Raw genomic sequence first — 17,076 nt, forward strand, 5'->3', positions numbered from 1 at the left:
ACTTTATTGCCGTTTGATATCCGGGCTATGATAGTAGGCGCATGATTCTACATTCATTGGAAGTAAACTCTTTTTAAATCATTCTTCCGGAATTTATACCGTACTGGCTTATTAATTTTGTACTTGATGTACTGGTTCCTGTCACAATTGCAATACTTATCTAATCTTCTTCTTTTTATCGGGGGCAACTACGCACATGCACCCACCTAATCCACAGTTTAGAATGGCTGGTTTCCATCGTAATCCTTCCGCATGATTTGCCGAGAGGACAAAATTAATACTTATAACCTGGATCTCAGTTGTCTGGTGATTGTCTAGCGGCATGAAACTCCGAGTTGCAACCAACCCGGGCTGAACGTCCTCCGCCGAGTCTGCTATGTAACCTGGATCTATTTGAAATCCATGGGCTGCCGTCACATGGGTTTGATGCCGAGTTGTGTCGGGTGTTGAGTATACCGTACTGGTGGCAAGCAGGACCCGACTGTATCCAGCTAAAACGAATAGAGAGGTAGGGATGGAGCTCATGTACAGTGAAACCTGTGACTAACGACCACCCCTTGGGTCCAGAGAAAGCGGTCTTTAGTGGCAGGTGGTCCTTAGTTAGAGGTTCATGCACTGTGGTTCACGTACACAGTGGTCCTTAGTTAGAGGTTCATGCACTGTGGTGCTTAGTTAGAGGTTCATGCACTGTGGTCCTTAGTTAGAGGTTCATGCACTGTGGTCCTTAGTTAGAGGTTCATGCACTGTGGTCCTTAGTTAGAGGTTCATGCACTGTGGTCCTTAGAGGTTCATGCACTGTGGTCCTTAGTTAGAGGTTCATGCACTGTGGTCCTTAGTTAGAGGTTCATGCACTGTGGTCCTTAGTTAGAGGTTCATGCACTGTGGTTCACGTACACACTGTAAACATGGCCCAGCAGTGCTCACGGCTGCACAGAGCGCCCCGTGTGGTTGCTTGACTTCTCAACGGATTTCAATGTCCGCTACAGTACAATACAATTAAATAACACTCCACACGGGTCCACACCTGGAGGCGATGGCAATATTGAAAGGCTGCAGTCAGGCAGTCGCGAAGTGCCTGTATATTACGCCCCCCCCCCGGCTGCAACAAGATTCTGAAGATGGAGGAGCATGCACCCACTGAAAAAACAACAGTCCATTGCTTCATGTATTGCTATGCTGACAGGTGTTGGGCATTCCAAGCAGCACCATGCACCAGTTTGAAATGTGAAGTGCGTTTATTACAAAACAAATAATACTGTAAAAGCCAGTATTCTAACGAGTCGCATATAATAACGATTTCCCAAAACTGACTCGTTTACGTGTACCAAACGTAACGAATCTCACGCATTCTCAATGCTCAATAGGCCAGTAATTATGTATCGATTTCTGTATAACGATTTCTATTTTAACGACAGATTTCTCCTCGTTAACTCGTTAGAATTAGCACTTCGTTATATATAATTATGGCTTTTACAGTATTCACCCCCCCCAATCCAAAGCCACTAGTACTAGTATACACGTACAACGGTGAGGAGTTAGCAGCATCAACAGCAAGATGTTGAGCAAGAGCGCAAGTCGACTGCACTGTGGACAACCTGAGGTAGCATCGAGAGAAAGAAACAGAGCGGTTGACAGCAAGCAAGCACAGCTTGCTAAACTGAACTTCCGTACGCAGGAATAAATAACGCAATCAGCGAAACACTGCGGGGCAAGCGAAAACAGCATGAAAAGCGGGTTTATAAATTAATAGCAGATGGCAAAGTAAGAGAGGCAGATAAAATAATAGCCAAGAGTCAAAGGCAAAAAGGGCAGCATACTCTGGTCATCATGTAATAAACAGAGCAGATACCAGCAGATTCTATACAAAGCCACGCGGAGACACAGACCTGCTTGCAAAATAAATAGGTTAGGGTGCCGAACCAGCGGCGATAAAACAATATATTGCCGGGGAAGACCAGGCAAGATAGTGTGATGAGCAGGGAGTTGTTCACGCAGACAAGCTAAAACTAACACACACACACACACACACACACACACACACACACACACACACACACACACACACACACACACACACACACACACACACACACAGACACACACACACACTTGAAACACTTGAAACACTAGACGACTGCCCGCGCTACAGGACCACATTCAATTGCCGTCCCGGAGATTGTGCAGTTCTGGGCCTCGGCAGTGGGCTTCGTGCCGCGAACATGAACTATTGAGTTGTGAGCGACTACTTGAAAGATTGGCTCAGACAAACTGCACTCCCACCGGACGGTTGTTAGCAACTGCACCCAGCCATAGCACAGCGAGAAGACAAAGAACACACCAAGACGGGCAAGATGTTGATTATCATCTTTCCAGACAGCAATGATCACAAGAAGACACTCAGAACTCCATGTACATGTACAACAACTCATTGACAACTACCGGGAGGGAGTGTTTGCTGCTTTCCTACCATGCAAGTTATCCCCCCCCCCCCCCCCCCCCCACCTTCACATCATCCCATGTGAATACCGGGTAGGGTGAATGGATTCCGAATAGATTCCAGGGCTGATGACTTGAAAATCGCACGGAGAGATTACTAGCACATTCATGAATCACTTCAAGTGCGTACAGTGTAATCTAACGCACACAGAGAGAAAGGCGCAGACTCACGTAACAGGCTGCTGTAGAAGGAGATGTACGTAGCGAGACCGGTGACAGCGCCAGGAATAGCAGGGTTGGTGCGTACAGTCTGTACCGTCATTGGTAGACCACCTGATGCAGGTATCGGACCGGTTACGTCCACCGTGATCACATGATCTGCAGCACTGACCAACGACACAGGAACAAACGAAACAAATACCGTAAAGTCTTGTATAAAAGCCGCGGCTTCTATGACTTTCTTGGTGAAAATTTGCAGGCTTCTTCTATATGAGACAGGCTTCTATTAGTGGTGAAACGAATATACCGAATGTTCGAATATTCGTTCGGTTTGACACATTCGAACGAATATTTCTCATGGCGAATATTCGTTAACCCGGTATACAGAATCAACCGGGCGACTTCAAACTTTCGTAACTTCGTGAATACTTGACCGAATCGCTTCATCGAAAGATCTATCGGCATTAGCAAACTCTCAGCTGTTGTTTAGAAGCCACCCGAACGTAATCCGAGGTCCTGGAGGGGAGGTATGGCGCTCGAACGAAAATCACGTCTCAAGCTGTTTTTTGAGCCTGTGAAAGGCACTTCAGCTGGGGATTTTTGTGAAAAATGACCTAGAAATGATGGAGAAATATATGCCTTCGTTCGTCATGCCTAATAATAGTGACAATATCCAATAAAATGACTGAGAGGAGGGCATGGGATGTCATCCGTGTTAACGAAAGAATATTCGTTCGTTCGTTCGTTAAGCCGAAGAATATTCGGCTACTGGGTTTTGATATTCGTTTCACTACTAGAGCCTTCTATACAAGATAGAAATTTCTATGTATGTCAACACTAAAACCAGGCTTGTGTGTGATTTGATGGGTCCAAGATTGCGGCTTCTATTCAAGTGCGGCTTTTATACAAGACTTTACGGTACACACGTCGGCACACATACTCATGCATACGCGACCCAAAAGGAACAAACACGCAACATTTCAGAATTTTTGTATTCCTACAGCATGACTGCTGCATTAGTACAGGCACAAACCAACACACCTGTGGACACAAGTGTGAGAACGAGTGAACTGAAGCACACACACAAGCGCGCGCACACACACCACACACACACACACACACACACACACACACACACACACACACGCACACACACACACACACACACACCAACACGCCAACATACACACACATAACAACGGAGGCCAAGCCAAGCAGCCAAGACGCCTATCATGCTGTCTTACTGTGGATCTGCCAGAAGCCTGCCTTGCACTTTGTCAAAGCCAAGATTGTGTGCCGCCATTGCCGCTGCGGCCATGGTGTTCACGTTGTTTGGAGCCAGTGGGCAAAGAGAGCGGACATCACCTGGTAAAGTAACCAACAAAACAGAACACCACAGCGAACATGCACATACACTGTCTTCATTAAATCAAACAGTACACGCTCCCTCCGGCTTGAAATGAGCTTTTGTGCGGAACTGAAGTCCATGCAAACAAAATTAGGGATCACGTCAGAACTCGAACAAATCGAGCAAAACAGACGTGCCGGTAAGAGAGATTGCGCATGTGAGTGAGCGAGTACAGGTTGTGATGCAGGCAAGTTACGTAATCATACTAAATGAAGGCAGCATACCGTATTTCCCCGAGTATAAGTCGCACCTTTTTACACAAAAATACAAGGGTAAACAAGGGGGTGCGACTCACAATCGAGCGCGACTTACTTCTGAAGTCAATATATTACTACTGAAGTCAGTATATCAAAACAATATTGCTCAAACCTGAAAATGGGGGTGCGACTAATAATCGAGTGCGACTTATAATCGGGCAAATACTTGTTGAAATTTTAAAGGATTTGTGTTCATCGTCTTGGTAGTGGTGTGCGTCACTGTACGATGTACTGCAAAGCGAGCCGCAGCCACCGTGTCCTACAATAACACTATCCAGTAGCTACAATATCCCGTAGTTACAATATCCCGTAGTTACAATATCCCATAGTTACAATATCCCGTAGTTACAATATCCCATAGTTACAATATCCCGTAGTTACAATATCCCATAGTTACAATATCCCATAGTTACAATATCCCATAGCTACAATATCCCATAGCTACAATATCCCGTAGCTACAATATCCCGTAGCTACAATATCCCGTAGCTACAATATCCCGTAGCTACAATATCCCGTAGCTACATTATCCCGTAGCTACAATACCCAGTAGCTACAATATCCTGTAGCCAGCCAAGTACCATGAGTCCTACAGTAACACTATCCCGTAGTTACAATATCCCGTAGTTACAATATCCCGTAGTTACAATATCCCGTAGTTACAATATCCCGTAGGTACAATATCCCGTAGGTACAATATCCCGTAGGTACAATATCCCGTAGGTACAATATCCCGTAGCTACAATATCCCGTAGCTACAATATCCCGTAGCTACATTATCCCGTAGCTACAATACCCAGTAGCTACAATATCCTGTAGCCAGCCAAGTACCATGAGTCCTACAGTAACACTATCCCGTAGTTACAATATCCCGTAGCTACAATATCCCATAGCTACAATATCCCATAGTTACAATATCCCATAGTTACAATATCCTGTAGCCCCGCAAGTACCATGAGTACTCTGCACAGACACTACTGTACGGCAACAAATATTCGGCGCATATTTATTTTCGGCTATTTTCGGCCTGGACGTGTTTGGCCGAAAATTTGTATTTGTTGCGGCGGAAATTTTCTTTTGCAAGGTTCAGTGTGACAGTAGTACAGGCGGCAGCAGTACAGGTCGACAATTTGATGCGGCCGAAATGGGTTTTAGCGCTGAGAGGTCGAAATTTGATTGGGCCGAAAATTTGTCGACTAACAGTAGCCAGCCAAGTACCCAGCGCAGACGCTACACTGCCCTCATAGTATGGTGTATCCACACTATCCAACACAGATACTACACTGCACCCATAGTATGGTGTATCCACACTATTCAACACAGATACTACACTGCCCTCATAGTATGATGTGTCCACACTATCCAACACAGATACAGTCGTCCCTCTCTAATCCGGCACTTGTTTATCCGGAACCCTTGCCAACCGGCGCACTTTCTGATGAAACCGATTTTTTCGTTCAATTCCCACATCTTAATCCGGCACTTGAATTCCGCCTCCGGCAGTGACTTTTTGAAACGAATCGCTCAAACTGCACGTAGTTTGATTTCATAATCCGGCAGTCCTAGGGTTCCCAGTAAAAAGGCAACGCCTGTTGGGAGTTCCCTAGTAAAATAATAAATTCTACTACTACTACTACTACTAGTCGTAAATCGACTGTGCTTGTGTGTGCAAGAGTACGTATACATGTGAACATGTTCTCTGTTTTACTTTATCACTGTGTATATTCCTGGAGAAAAGTTGAGAATATAAAGCCGTGCACCAAATACTGGGGTCGACACGGAAAAACCCTGCGTTTTGACGTATGATACATGCATGTAATTGGGTAGGGCCGGGTCAAAGGGCAGGATTTCTTAATCCAGCACCCTCGTTAATCCAGCAGAAAATGCCGTAGCAAAAGGTGCCGGATTAGAGAGGGACGATTGTACTACACTGCACCCATAGTATGGTGTGTCCACACTATTCAACACAGATACTGCACTGCTCTCATAGTATGGTGTATCCACACTATCCAACACAGACACTGCACTGCTCTCATAGTATGGTGTATCCACACTATTCAACACAGAGACTGCACTGCTCTCATAGTATGGTGTGTCCACACTATTCAACACAGACACTGCACTGCTCTCATAGTATGGTGTATCCACACTATTCAACACAGATACTACACTGCACCCATAGTATGGTGTGTCCACACTATCCTTCACAGAGAGTACACTGCCCTCATAGTATGCTGTACACACACAAGTGTCCTGCACAGAGACTAAACCGTAGTGAATGCACCTACCTGAGTAGAGCTCAGTGACTGTGTCTGTAACCTTGTCACACAGACTGCGGAGCGGTTCAGTCACCTTCAGCATCTTCGGGTGCTTTTTCATTGTGATGCATAGCGCCTACAAGGGAGAGAGAGAGAGAGAGAGAGAGAGAGAGAGAGAGAGAGAGAGAGAGAGAGAGAGAGAGAGAGAGAGAGAGAGAGAGAGAGAGAGAGAGAGAGAGAGAGAGAGAGGAGAGGGGTATTCTTAGGCGGTCCCAGTCAGACACAAGGCGCCAAATTGTATTACTACGGAGGATTAGCAAGACGAAATTCGCGTTCGCGTTCGCTCTCCAAGGAAAGTCGAACTCAGTGACGGAATTCGCGTTATGAGAAGGATTAGCAAACAGAACTCTCACATGCAGACGTTGACACGACGTACATTGTGTACAGACAGTACAGCGTGGTAAATTTATGACTGCCCTGACACGAATCCGCGATTCGTGTTTTGACTACTTTTCCGAACGAAAAATGCGAAAGTTCGCAATCCAGTTCGCGAACTGAAAAATGTTTGCGAACGTGAACGCGAATTTCGTCTTGCTAAGCCTCCGTATTGTATAGAGGGATACTCCATTATATACATGTACAACATTCCTATTAAAATTCCCTGAAGTTGAACGCGTCACCTGCCACCACCGTTTACAAGCAAACGGTGGCGTGAAAACTAGTCAAGGCTCGGCGAGTTTCTGCAGACTAACCGTCAGCTTTCCCTGCGTGGCCAGCTTGAGGATATCATTGGCGCCCCAGAGAGCACCGCTTGGTATGTAGACCGTGTGCTTGTTCTCAAGCGCTGACTTCCGCAGCCCATCCTCGGTGGCTTGGCTCGCACACGCTGTCGGGGAGCCTACCTGGCACATAGAAACACACAAAAAAAACAGCAGCACGGCAAAAACAAGGCTCAGCGACAACTACGATGACCGTAGTCTAAGCTTGACACGGAACACTGCACTCTCGCCGGAAGATTGTTCGCAACTGCAACCGGCCATAGCACACGGAGAGAAGGTGAAGAAGACACGAAGACAGGCGAGATCGAAGCATAAGCAGCACTTTAAGCACCAGTAATTCATCCAAATAAAAGTCGGTGCAGCTTATACCACAATGATCAAATTACCGGTGAGAAAATAGGATAGATGCCTGTATTTTGTGACAAAAAAATCTAGAATGGACTCGGATGGAGAGCCAAGGATAAATGGATAGAAAAGAAAAAGGACCAAGGAACTACAAGTTACACTTGTGGACATAATAGCGTAGCTTGTAGTTCCTTGGTCCTTTTATTTCCTATATAAAAATCTAGGCGTGGCTTATACTCCGGAAAATACGGTCGATCTCCCATTGTGTTGAGAGATGGGCCGCCACAAACACCAAGCAATGCTCCAACACACATAAAATCAGAAATGACACACAAGGCGTATCGAACATAGCCTTTGTCCATGCAGATGGATGGATGCTGGTTGTTGAACACGGGCCTGACGAAAAGCGAAAAGCAGACCAAAAGCACTCCTGCCAGGCAGTGTGAAATACGCCAGACTCGCAGATGACAAGCAATGCAAGAAAACACGGAATATCTTCACTAGTTCATGACTACAGTAAACCTGTGACTAGCGACCACCCCCTGGGGGCCAGAGAAAGCGGTCTTTAGTGGCAGGTGGTCTTTAGTTAGAGGTTTGCACCGCACAACCATTACATGTTTATGAATGTGAGATCGTTCGTGCCTGGCGAAGTGGTCTTTAGTACCAGGCTGGTCACTAGTCACAGTGGTCTTTAGTTACAGGTTTTACTGTAGTACCAGGCTGGTCGCTAGTCACGGTGGTCTTTAGTTACAGGTTTTTCTGTAGTATATCCTCTCCAGGGCTCGACCGGTCCACACTGCTCACCATAAGATCTGCAGACTGCAAGAAGATGGCTCCGTAATCACGCACGATATCCGGATGAGCAACCTCCACGATGAGATCAGCATTCCTATGAGAGAACAGCACACACACACGCACAAGCAGACGAAAGTCAGTAACGGAAGTAGACCGCACAAAACAGGGTACGCACACATCTCGGTGACAGGTCTCCTTCATATGGGGACGCATGGCTTGGTGTGTGAGACACATAGATGCAGTGATTCTTCCTATACTGTACTTAGTAGTGCGGTCAGACCTCGCTTATCCAGTCCTCTTTCATCCGGATACCTCGCAATCCGGAAGAAAATAGCTGGTTACAGATCTACAGCAAGCGTAATGCATCCAGCATAACCGCTGTTCGGTTATCCGGTTCTCTCGCCTATCGGGGTGTTTTTTGCGGAAAACGGATGTGTGCGGTTAAGCGAGGTCTGACTGCAGAAGAAAACATTTCATATTACATGAGCAAAGCTGAGACACAAGACCACATTATGTGAGAGACGAAAAAAAACATATCTACTTACACTCGGGAGTATGGTTGTCTCATGAACAGTAGAACCATGAAACTCAGAGTTACAGCGGAAACACTTTGATTCCTTCTTTTCAAGTGCATGCGCAATCTACGTATGCAATTGTGTGCGCGTGCACATCTGCATGCATGTACTCATCCACACAAAGACAATGACGTTGCGTACCTTTGCCGGAAGTCCTCCAGCTTCTCCAGCGCCACACTGGCATAGGCGGAATCGAGAACGGCAGCCGGCGTGCGATTCCAGACAAACGCAATCTGCAAGCCACTGTCCGGGTTGGCGGCGATCTGATCCGCAAGGTATTTACCTGTACGTGACAACAACAACAACAACAACAACAACAACAACAACAACAACAACAACAACAACAACAACAACAACAACAACAACAACAACAACAACAACAACAACAACAACAACAACCAACAACAACCAACAACAACAGGAGAGGGAAAAGATAGAATAAGTATGGCAAAAACACTATGTTGGCATTCTGAGGGCAGCAGTACAGTCAACTTGGCTAATAACAATGACTGCGGATATAACGACAATTCGCGAATAACGACAGAATTTCCATGCCCAGAGCAAAGTCCATTCTATCTGTATACATATAATGAGACTTCGGGTATAGCGACACTTCGCGAATAAGGACACTTTTCTGATGCCTGGCCGAGTGTCGTTATACACAAAGTTGACTGTATACAATTACACACAAGGTATTTACCAATACGCAACAATAGGAGAGGTGAAAGACAAGTAAGAATGACAAAAACACAATTATGACCTTCTGGTGCCAGCACCATACAAATTACACACAATTACACACAGCGTAGTGCCTTTTTTTAATTATTCGTCACAATTATGAAAAGTGGAATGCACGTCACAAGTTTCAAAAGCGGAATGCATCGCAATTATGGTGAACAACGGCTGCATTCTAGCAGCTAGGTCATAAATCGATGACACGGAAGCGAACAAACTATAAATCAAGAATATCTAGTTGCCAACCACTTTATACGCACAAAATGAAACATACTAACTGTCCAGCATACCGTTCATACAATAAAAAAAACGTTTAGTATGCGCTGTATTATCACACTCAGCCTTGGCATACGAAAATTAATTATAAAAAATTAAAAATTGAAAATAGAAAAGCATACAAAATATTATCGATGTCCAGCATCTGCTGTGATCCCCCCTCCCCCCCCCCCCCCACACACACACAGGCAATGCACTGCAGTGATGATTGTGCTAGTGTCACACCTGCTCTCTGGGGGGGGGGGGGGGGGGGGGGGGCACAACACACATACCTGCCAGCAAGCAGAGCACATCATGCACACAACCACACGTTCTTCAACTAGCGCTTCTTGGCACAGAGGCAACAGCCGCCGCCGCAGGCCAGCAGCGGCAGCAGCAGACTGTCACTTCAAGTCCGTGCAACCAGCACAATGAGACACGCGCGACGCCATTTTGGCGCCACAGCACTCAACACAGTGTGAATAATCCACACACATGATCAGCACCGTTGATCGCCATGTGCACACTAGCCACCATTCAGCACTGTACAGGCAAGGCTCACACCGTGCCCACACACAGAGCTGGCACTATATACTACCTACACAAAGCTAGCGAGCTGATGGCCATGATGTAGGCGCCACACCACTCAACATCGCTACCTGATGTGCCAGCCTGCTATGTCGGATACCGTCAACCATGCACCGACTGGGCGCAAGGCGCAAACTGATGCTGGTGGCGAGAAGGAGAGCTCTGTCCCAGAGTAACTTTGCAGCCTAGGGAACGTGTGTAGGCAGGGGTGTGTTTACCGCCATATTGCCAGGTGTGTCATTACCACCATTATAATTCAACCACTCAACATCGTGTGAACAATGCACACACATGATTAGCACAGTCAACCATCATGTGCACACCAGCCATCATTCAGAACTCTATATGTACAGGCAAGGCTCACACTGTGCTGGAGGCTGGGACGAACACCGCGCTAGTGAGCTGATGACGATGAGTTTTTGCCACCACACCACTCAACACACACACACACACACACACACACACACACACACACACACACACACACACACACACACACACACACACACACACACACACACTACTACTACTACTATAGCATGACTGCCCATTGGGCAATGTCACCCCCGGAGGGGGCCAGAGTTTGGAGTGCACCGTCATTGGCAGGACTTCTGGTGCCTCGTCAAATCTTGCTGTCGTCGGAAACGTTTCGGGCAATGCATGCAGATCAGCGGCAGTGATTCCCTATCGGCTGCAGCAAGACGTTTTCCACGGTTGCAGTTATGGCGGTTAAAACCAGCCCGGGACTTGAAGCAGCGATTGCAGCGTTGACAATGCTGGAAGCAGCAACTAGCGAGAGACGCCGTCAATGCCGTATCTGCATGTTCAGGGAGTGCAGGCTGGCAGCGATGAACTGCAAGCCCACCCTTACTACGGAACCATCGGCAGCAACTGACGCACTGTGCTGAACCACGCTGTTGGTGGACGGGAAGTTGGCGCTCAGCCAAACACTTGTGCCGTGCCTTGTCTTGAGGACGAGAGAAAGCCCGGTTGCAAGATGAGCAGAGTACGGATTTCTCTACTGCCCGAGGAGGCTGGAAAACCAGAACCTGCTCTCGCCAAGCTGACCGGTCTTGTGCGCAATCAAACCAGTTTGGAATGGACTTTGTGTCAGTAGCCACAACGTCTCTCCACCTACGCCTGGGACCGCAGAAGGGTGGGACCGCAGAAGGGGCGCGCAGCCAACAAACGACCAAACAACAGCTGCAATGGGACACGGTCCTCCGACATCCGAGCCACATGACCAAGCCACTCTAAACGACGATGGCGCATCTTAACAGAGAGTGGCACTGGGTCACCCCAGTGACGACGTAACTGCGCAGACGTGATGCGATCGGATTGCTGCTGACTGCGAGGGATGGCTAATATTGTGCGGATGCAGCGATGATGAAAGGCATCCAAACGTCTACTATCAGCTTTCAAGGGCGTCCAGCACTCACTGCCGTACAGCAAAATGGACAAGACACAGGCCACGTATAGCTTTCGCTTACTGACTAATGACAGCGAGCGATCCGACACACACACACACACACACACACACACACACACAGCGTGAACAATCCACACATGATGAGCGCCGTGTGCACCAGCCATCATTCAGCACTGCTCGTACACACCAGAAGCACACAGAGCCTACACAGAGAGCTGCAACTAAATACAACACCGTGCTAGTTAGCTGACGGCGAGGATTTTGACCCCGCACCACTGCACACAGTGTGAACAATGCACATGGGATCAGCACAGCTGAGCGCCGTCTGCACCAGCCAATTATCAGCATCGAGCAAGCCAGAAGCACACCATGCCCATACAGAGAGCTGCAACTAGATACCACGTGATGCCAGTGAGCGGAGGATTTCACGCCGGTCTGAACTGAAACGTGGCAGAACTCTGAACGCGCTCTACAGGACGCACTGCACAGCCAGAACTACACATGTTAGCGCCGAAAACCCCCACCCAGTGTCATGCAATCACACTGGCTTGACACTCACAGCACACAAGTGTGTAGCACTGGTGCAAACGCATGCAAGCTGGGGTATAAAGCCAGGCTTCTATCCTTTCCAAGCACCCTGTTCTTTCACTGTCGATTGCCAAAGGAAGATTGGAAGCTGCTCCACGTAATTGCCGAGGATGTAGACGCTTCATCATCATCTACTTCTGCTTGGGGGAAAACCCAGAAGTAGGTATGACATCCGGCATCAGGGGAATTTGGCCTTGGAGGACAGCGCTCCCTCCTGCCAATGCTGCCCGGACCTCCAGCTGCCCGGACATCTAGCTGCCCGGACCTCTAGCTACCCGGACATCTACCTGCCTGGACCTCTGGCTACCCGGGCCTCGCTACCCGGACCTCCAGCTGCCCGGACCTCCAGCTGCCCGGACCTCCAGCTGCCCGGACCTCCAGCTGCCCGGACCTCCAGCTGCCCGGACCTCCAGCTGCCCGGACCTCCAGCTGCCCGGACCTCCAGCTGCCCGGACCTCCAGCTGCCCGGACCTCCAGCTGCCCGGACCTCCAGCTGCCCGGACCTCCAGCTGCCCGGACCTCCAGCTGCCCGGACCTCCAGCTGCCCGGACCTCCAGCTGCCCGGACCTCCAGCTATCCGCACCTCGACCTGCCCGCGCCCTCCCGGATCTCCAGCTACCCGCCCAGACTATGCCCTACTACTATTCGCTGATGCACACGCAAGCCAACCAAAGCCTGTCACCCGTGATCGTCATCATCTGCAAACGTGGACCGGGCACATTTTCAAAATCAATGCAGCCGTGCCGAGCTGTGGTTAAACAAGGTCGGCGCTGGCGGCGGCGGCTGTGCCGAGCTGTGGATACTGGTGGTTAAACAACGCCAGCGCTGCCTGAACTGCGCAGACAATGCCCATAACTACGACCTCCAGGCAGTGCTGTCTCCCTGACAATGCTGAACACGGCTCCGCATCCCACGCTGCGTGGAGAAGCTGAAGACGGTGATGAGTCCTCCCAAGTCAACTCAACCAGGTGTGGATCTTGCCTGCATCACCAGGTAAAGATGGGACCCGGTGGTGATCGTTCCAGTCACATGCTTATTTATCTCACTTTCTTGCACCTGCCTGTCTAAAGCACAAATCTATGGTCTCTCTTTCTATCTACGTATCTCTGTCTGCCTCTGTCTCTCTATCTATCTACGTCTCTCTGTTTCTGTCTGCCTCTCTCCTCCGCACCCGAAGTTCTACGATTGATAGGTGTCACGATAGGAAGCGCGTCCTGGCTGTATTTCCCCGCAGTATAACACAGCACAGAGCGCGTTTTTCTCCCCTTGCCCTTCGTACCGGGGCTTGCAGGTGTGTCGCCGTACAGAGCAGCAGACCAGGGTCACTGAGAACATAAACCTTGGACTGCCATGCGACGCCACACTTGCAAGCGCCGGAGCAAACCTCGTCGCTTGACTTGAACTCTGATCTATTGACATGCTGTTTGCGTGTCAAAGGTCTAGACGCTCGTCATGGACGACTCCTATATGAAGTAATGATTTCAAGCTTTTGCCTTGTACATAAATTATTCACTCAATATCGAGTTGTCCGGTTTTATTTCTTATAATCTCGAGCACTGGTATGCACCTCTTGCTTGCACATCCATAGTCCACGTTCTTGTACTACTTCTGCCCACGTACGTTCGCACTAAAACGGCTTGTTCGTTGAACTCCTGCTCACTCTCTGTGAAGTGCCGGCGCATAGCGCCAACATGATAGGCAGCTAGCCTTTGGGCAGTTTGGGCCATCCAAATAAAGATCATTATTACTTACCAAATAATGGAGACAATAGTCGTAAAATGGCACTAAATAAGATCAACTGTGCACTCGTAACAACAGTCAAGGAACTTAACTTTCTTCATTTTCTGCTGTTGATACGAGTGCACAGTTGATCTTATTTTGTTGCCATTTCATTACTTATCAGTGTTTCTTATTCATCAGTTGAGGGTGTTGAAATGGGGCAAAAGTTTGAAGACAAGATTGACTGTCAGCAGCAGGACTGCAACCAGGAGCCTTCGCTATGGCAACCAGGAGCCTTCGCTATGGGCCGGCGATGCTCTCACCACAAGCTTACGGTGCAGTCGTTAGGCAAGCAGCGACCGTTCAACATTACCATCAGATTCCAAACTCACTCTAATATACTCTATAGTACTACTTGTACGGTGCTGGCAACTGAAATCCCACCCCTGAGCGGTGCCGTCACATCGCAAAGACCCAACACGCGATAATACAACTACGAAGTACTAATAGAGACCGCTGGAAAGTGAACGCATCGCTCGGGAGTCGGATTTCAGTTGCCAGCACTGTACAACCATGCACAGCTTGTAGTGCACAGAGGAAGTACGTTGGGAATACCCGTACAGTGGTCCCTTTGTAATCTGGCACCATTGTGCTATGGAGATTCTGCTGGATTAGGGAGGGTGCTGGATTAGAAAATCTGATTTACTGCTGCAATGTGCATGAAAAGGAGAATTTGGTAACTGAAAATTATGCTGGCCTATAGAGGGTGCTGGTTTAGGGCGCGTTCAGACTACCGTGAACCCGGTCAAACCGTGAATGCCGATAAACCGTGAAGGGCATTCACACTACCGATAACAAACTAACGTTACCGTGAAGTTTTCAGCTCTCACCGCGGCACTGACAAGGGATTTTCCCTTTTTTCCCAGCGCGCATGCAGCCTGAGCACTTTTTTACTGCCGGTAAAAGTTTACTGCCGCAGCAGCCGCGGCAGTAAAACTTTCCCACCGGTAACGTGATCAAATCACCTTGGCGACTTTCCCAATCGGTCACTTTTTATCGGTAGTCTGAACGCGCCCTTATACAGTGCTGGATTAAAGAGGGACGACTGTACAATCATGCAGACGAGACACACAACAGTGATCAGGAAACAAACAGGCTGCTACTAGTACCGGTACTAGCATGTTTACTAATTGTTTAGACCATCTAGCCATACTTAGAATACACTCGTTTCACAAGAACACACACACGCAAGCACACACATTGACACACACACACACGCACGCACACACGTAGATTCTACGCACACACGGACGCACATTTCGCTACAGCCAGACGAAAATCATTAGAGAGGTTCTGCTACACGGAACTACGTACCAAATTCCGTGTCAACTGCAGTGCAGTTTGACACGGATTTTTCCTACGTTGCACCGGTTCTGCTGTACGTAGCATGCACGAAGCATGCACGAACACCCCGCCACATGTACTCTGTACGCTCACTTTTCACACGGAGTCCAGTCCGTGTGAAGCGAGCTTCACACGGAAAACGGTATGAAAAAATCCGTATCAAACTAAATCCCGTACCGCGGCGAAGTTTCCATACGTACTTTGGCACGTTATACCGTGTGGCAGAACCTCACTAATATCTCCAAAACTCTGGACCTCACGCACAGGACTCTGACGATATCAATAATTATTTTATTATTTCAAGAACTGATAGTAGTCTACCCGAGGAATAGTAGAAGCAACCCATGAAGGCAGAGTGCAACGAAGCCTCGCCTCGGTTAGTGATGAAATGTGAGAAGGCAAAGGGGTAAGGGTGTTATTGTACGTGAGAATTCATATCCTCAAATATTGGAACGTAAACTGACGCGAGGATTGCTTTTGAAAGCTTACCTAAATTTCCGAAGCCAACGATGCCAACTCGACGACAACTCGATGACGACTCCATTCCTCGTTAGGTTACGAAAATCACCTTGCTACAAGTACAAACCAAACTGCAAATGAAGAGAACACACGCCGTGTTCCTGAATGCTCTCTTTTTCAAACCATGGACATGTGCATGATGTGGTTCTCTTTGAAAAGTACAGAACAGTAGCAGTTTGACTTCGAGTTTGCGAGTCTTTCTTCACGTGCACGTGTTTCAGTTTTGGTAGACCCACGGGTACGGCCACGTGATCGTATACCATGTACTGCATGCATGCTCATTATAGCAATAAAAACTGCTTTAGTTTAGGCCAAACTAAAGAAGGTGTGTGGTTCGACTAACATGGACATTTTTTTTACGGGCGGGCGGGCGGATTTTTGTTTTTTTAAATATATTTTTTAGTACATTGGAAAGGCTTTCTGTCTAAAGCCTTTCCATACTGGTGCTCGATGTTTTCAGTTTGGGGACACCAAAATTAGTGTACCGCTAAAGACACGTGGTCGACACGTTGTTGACACGTTGTTGACACTTTGTTGACACGTGACCCAATTACCGGCCTACCAAGTGCCTTTGGCGACCGCTAACAGCAACTGTGGAACAGTGCAGTGCCCTTTTTGGAGCAACGTACGAGTAGTGCCCGTGGATTATGACCCCGCGACCCCAATCTACGTGGCGGTCCGCAATTCGCTACTTCATACTGACTGGCGTCCGGCATCGTCCCGAATTATTTGGCCGCAATCTGCTGTCGGGATCCCTAGCCGCGAGC

The 17,076-nt window shown here is 48.1% G+C and overlaps 2 protein-coding genes across 2 annotated transcripts in view; one reads left to right on the plus strand and one right to left on the minus strand.

Moving 5' to 3' along the window:
- Positions 1 to 293, plus strand: part of LOC135821211 (uncharacterized) — a 25,069-nt gene extending 24,776 nt beyond the window's left edge. Inside the window, exon 3 of the mRNA XM_065334277.1 lies at positions 1 to 293. This exon is cut by the window's left edge and continues 2,153 nt beyond it. The gene's annotated coding sequence lies outside the window, so the exon portion shown is untranslated.
- A 1,242-nt stretch (positions 294 to 1,535) lies between these two features.
- LOC135821213 (aspartate dehydrogenase domain-containing protein-like) lies at positions 1,536 to 16,465 on the minus strand. Its single transcript, XM_065334278.1, has 8 exons — positions 16,280 to 16,465; positions 9,214 to 9,355; positions 8,507 to 8,591; positions 7,331 to 7,480; positions 6,609 to 6,714; positions 3,900 to 4,020; positions 2,668 to 2,822; positions 1,536 to 2,297 (listed from the first exon to the last, which is right to left on the minus strand). The coding sequence occupies exons 1-8, from the start codon at positions 16,332 to 16,334 to the stop codon at positions 2,260 to 2,262; spliced, it is 852 nt and encodes a 283-aa protein (XP_065190350.1). The 5' UTR covers positions 16,335 to 16,465; the 3' UTR covers positions 1,536 to 2,259.
- Positions 16,466 to 17,076: the final 611 nt, after the last annotated feature.

This window comes from Sycon ciliatum, chromosome 7, assembly GCF_964019385.1.
Source record: "Sycon ciliatum chromosome 7, ocSycCili1.1, whole genome shotgun sequence".
In the NCBI taxonomy this organism is placed as follows: Eukaryota; Metazoa; Porifera; class Calcarea; order Leucosolenida; family Sycettidae; genus Sycon; species Sycon ciliatum.

Bases quoted from the DNA above. Each gene is read 5' to 3' on its own strand.
- LOC135821213 (XM_065334278.1), bottom strand. From the start codon at position 16,334: ATGGAGTCGTCATCGAGTTGTCGTCGAGTTGGCATCGTTGGCTTCGGA. The intron at 7,481-8,506 runs GTGAGCAGTGTG...TCTATGTGCCAG, and splicing joins TGCAGTCTGCAGATCTTATG to GTAGGCTCCCCGACAGCGTG. The intron at 4,021-6,608 runs GTAGGTGCATTC...TTACTTTACCAG, and splicing joins AGTCACTGAGCTCTACTCAG to GTGATGTCCGCTCTCTTTGC.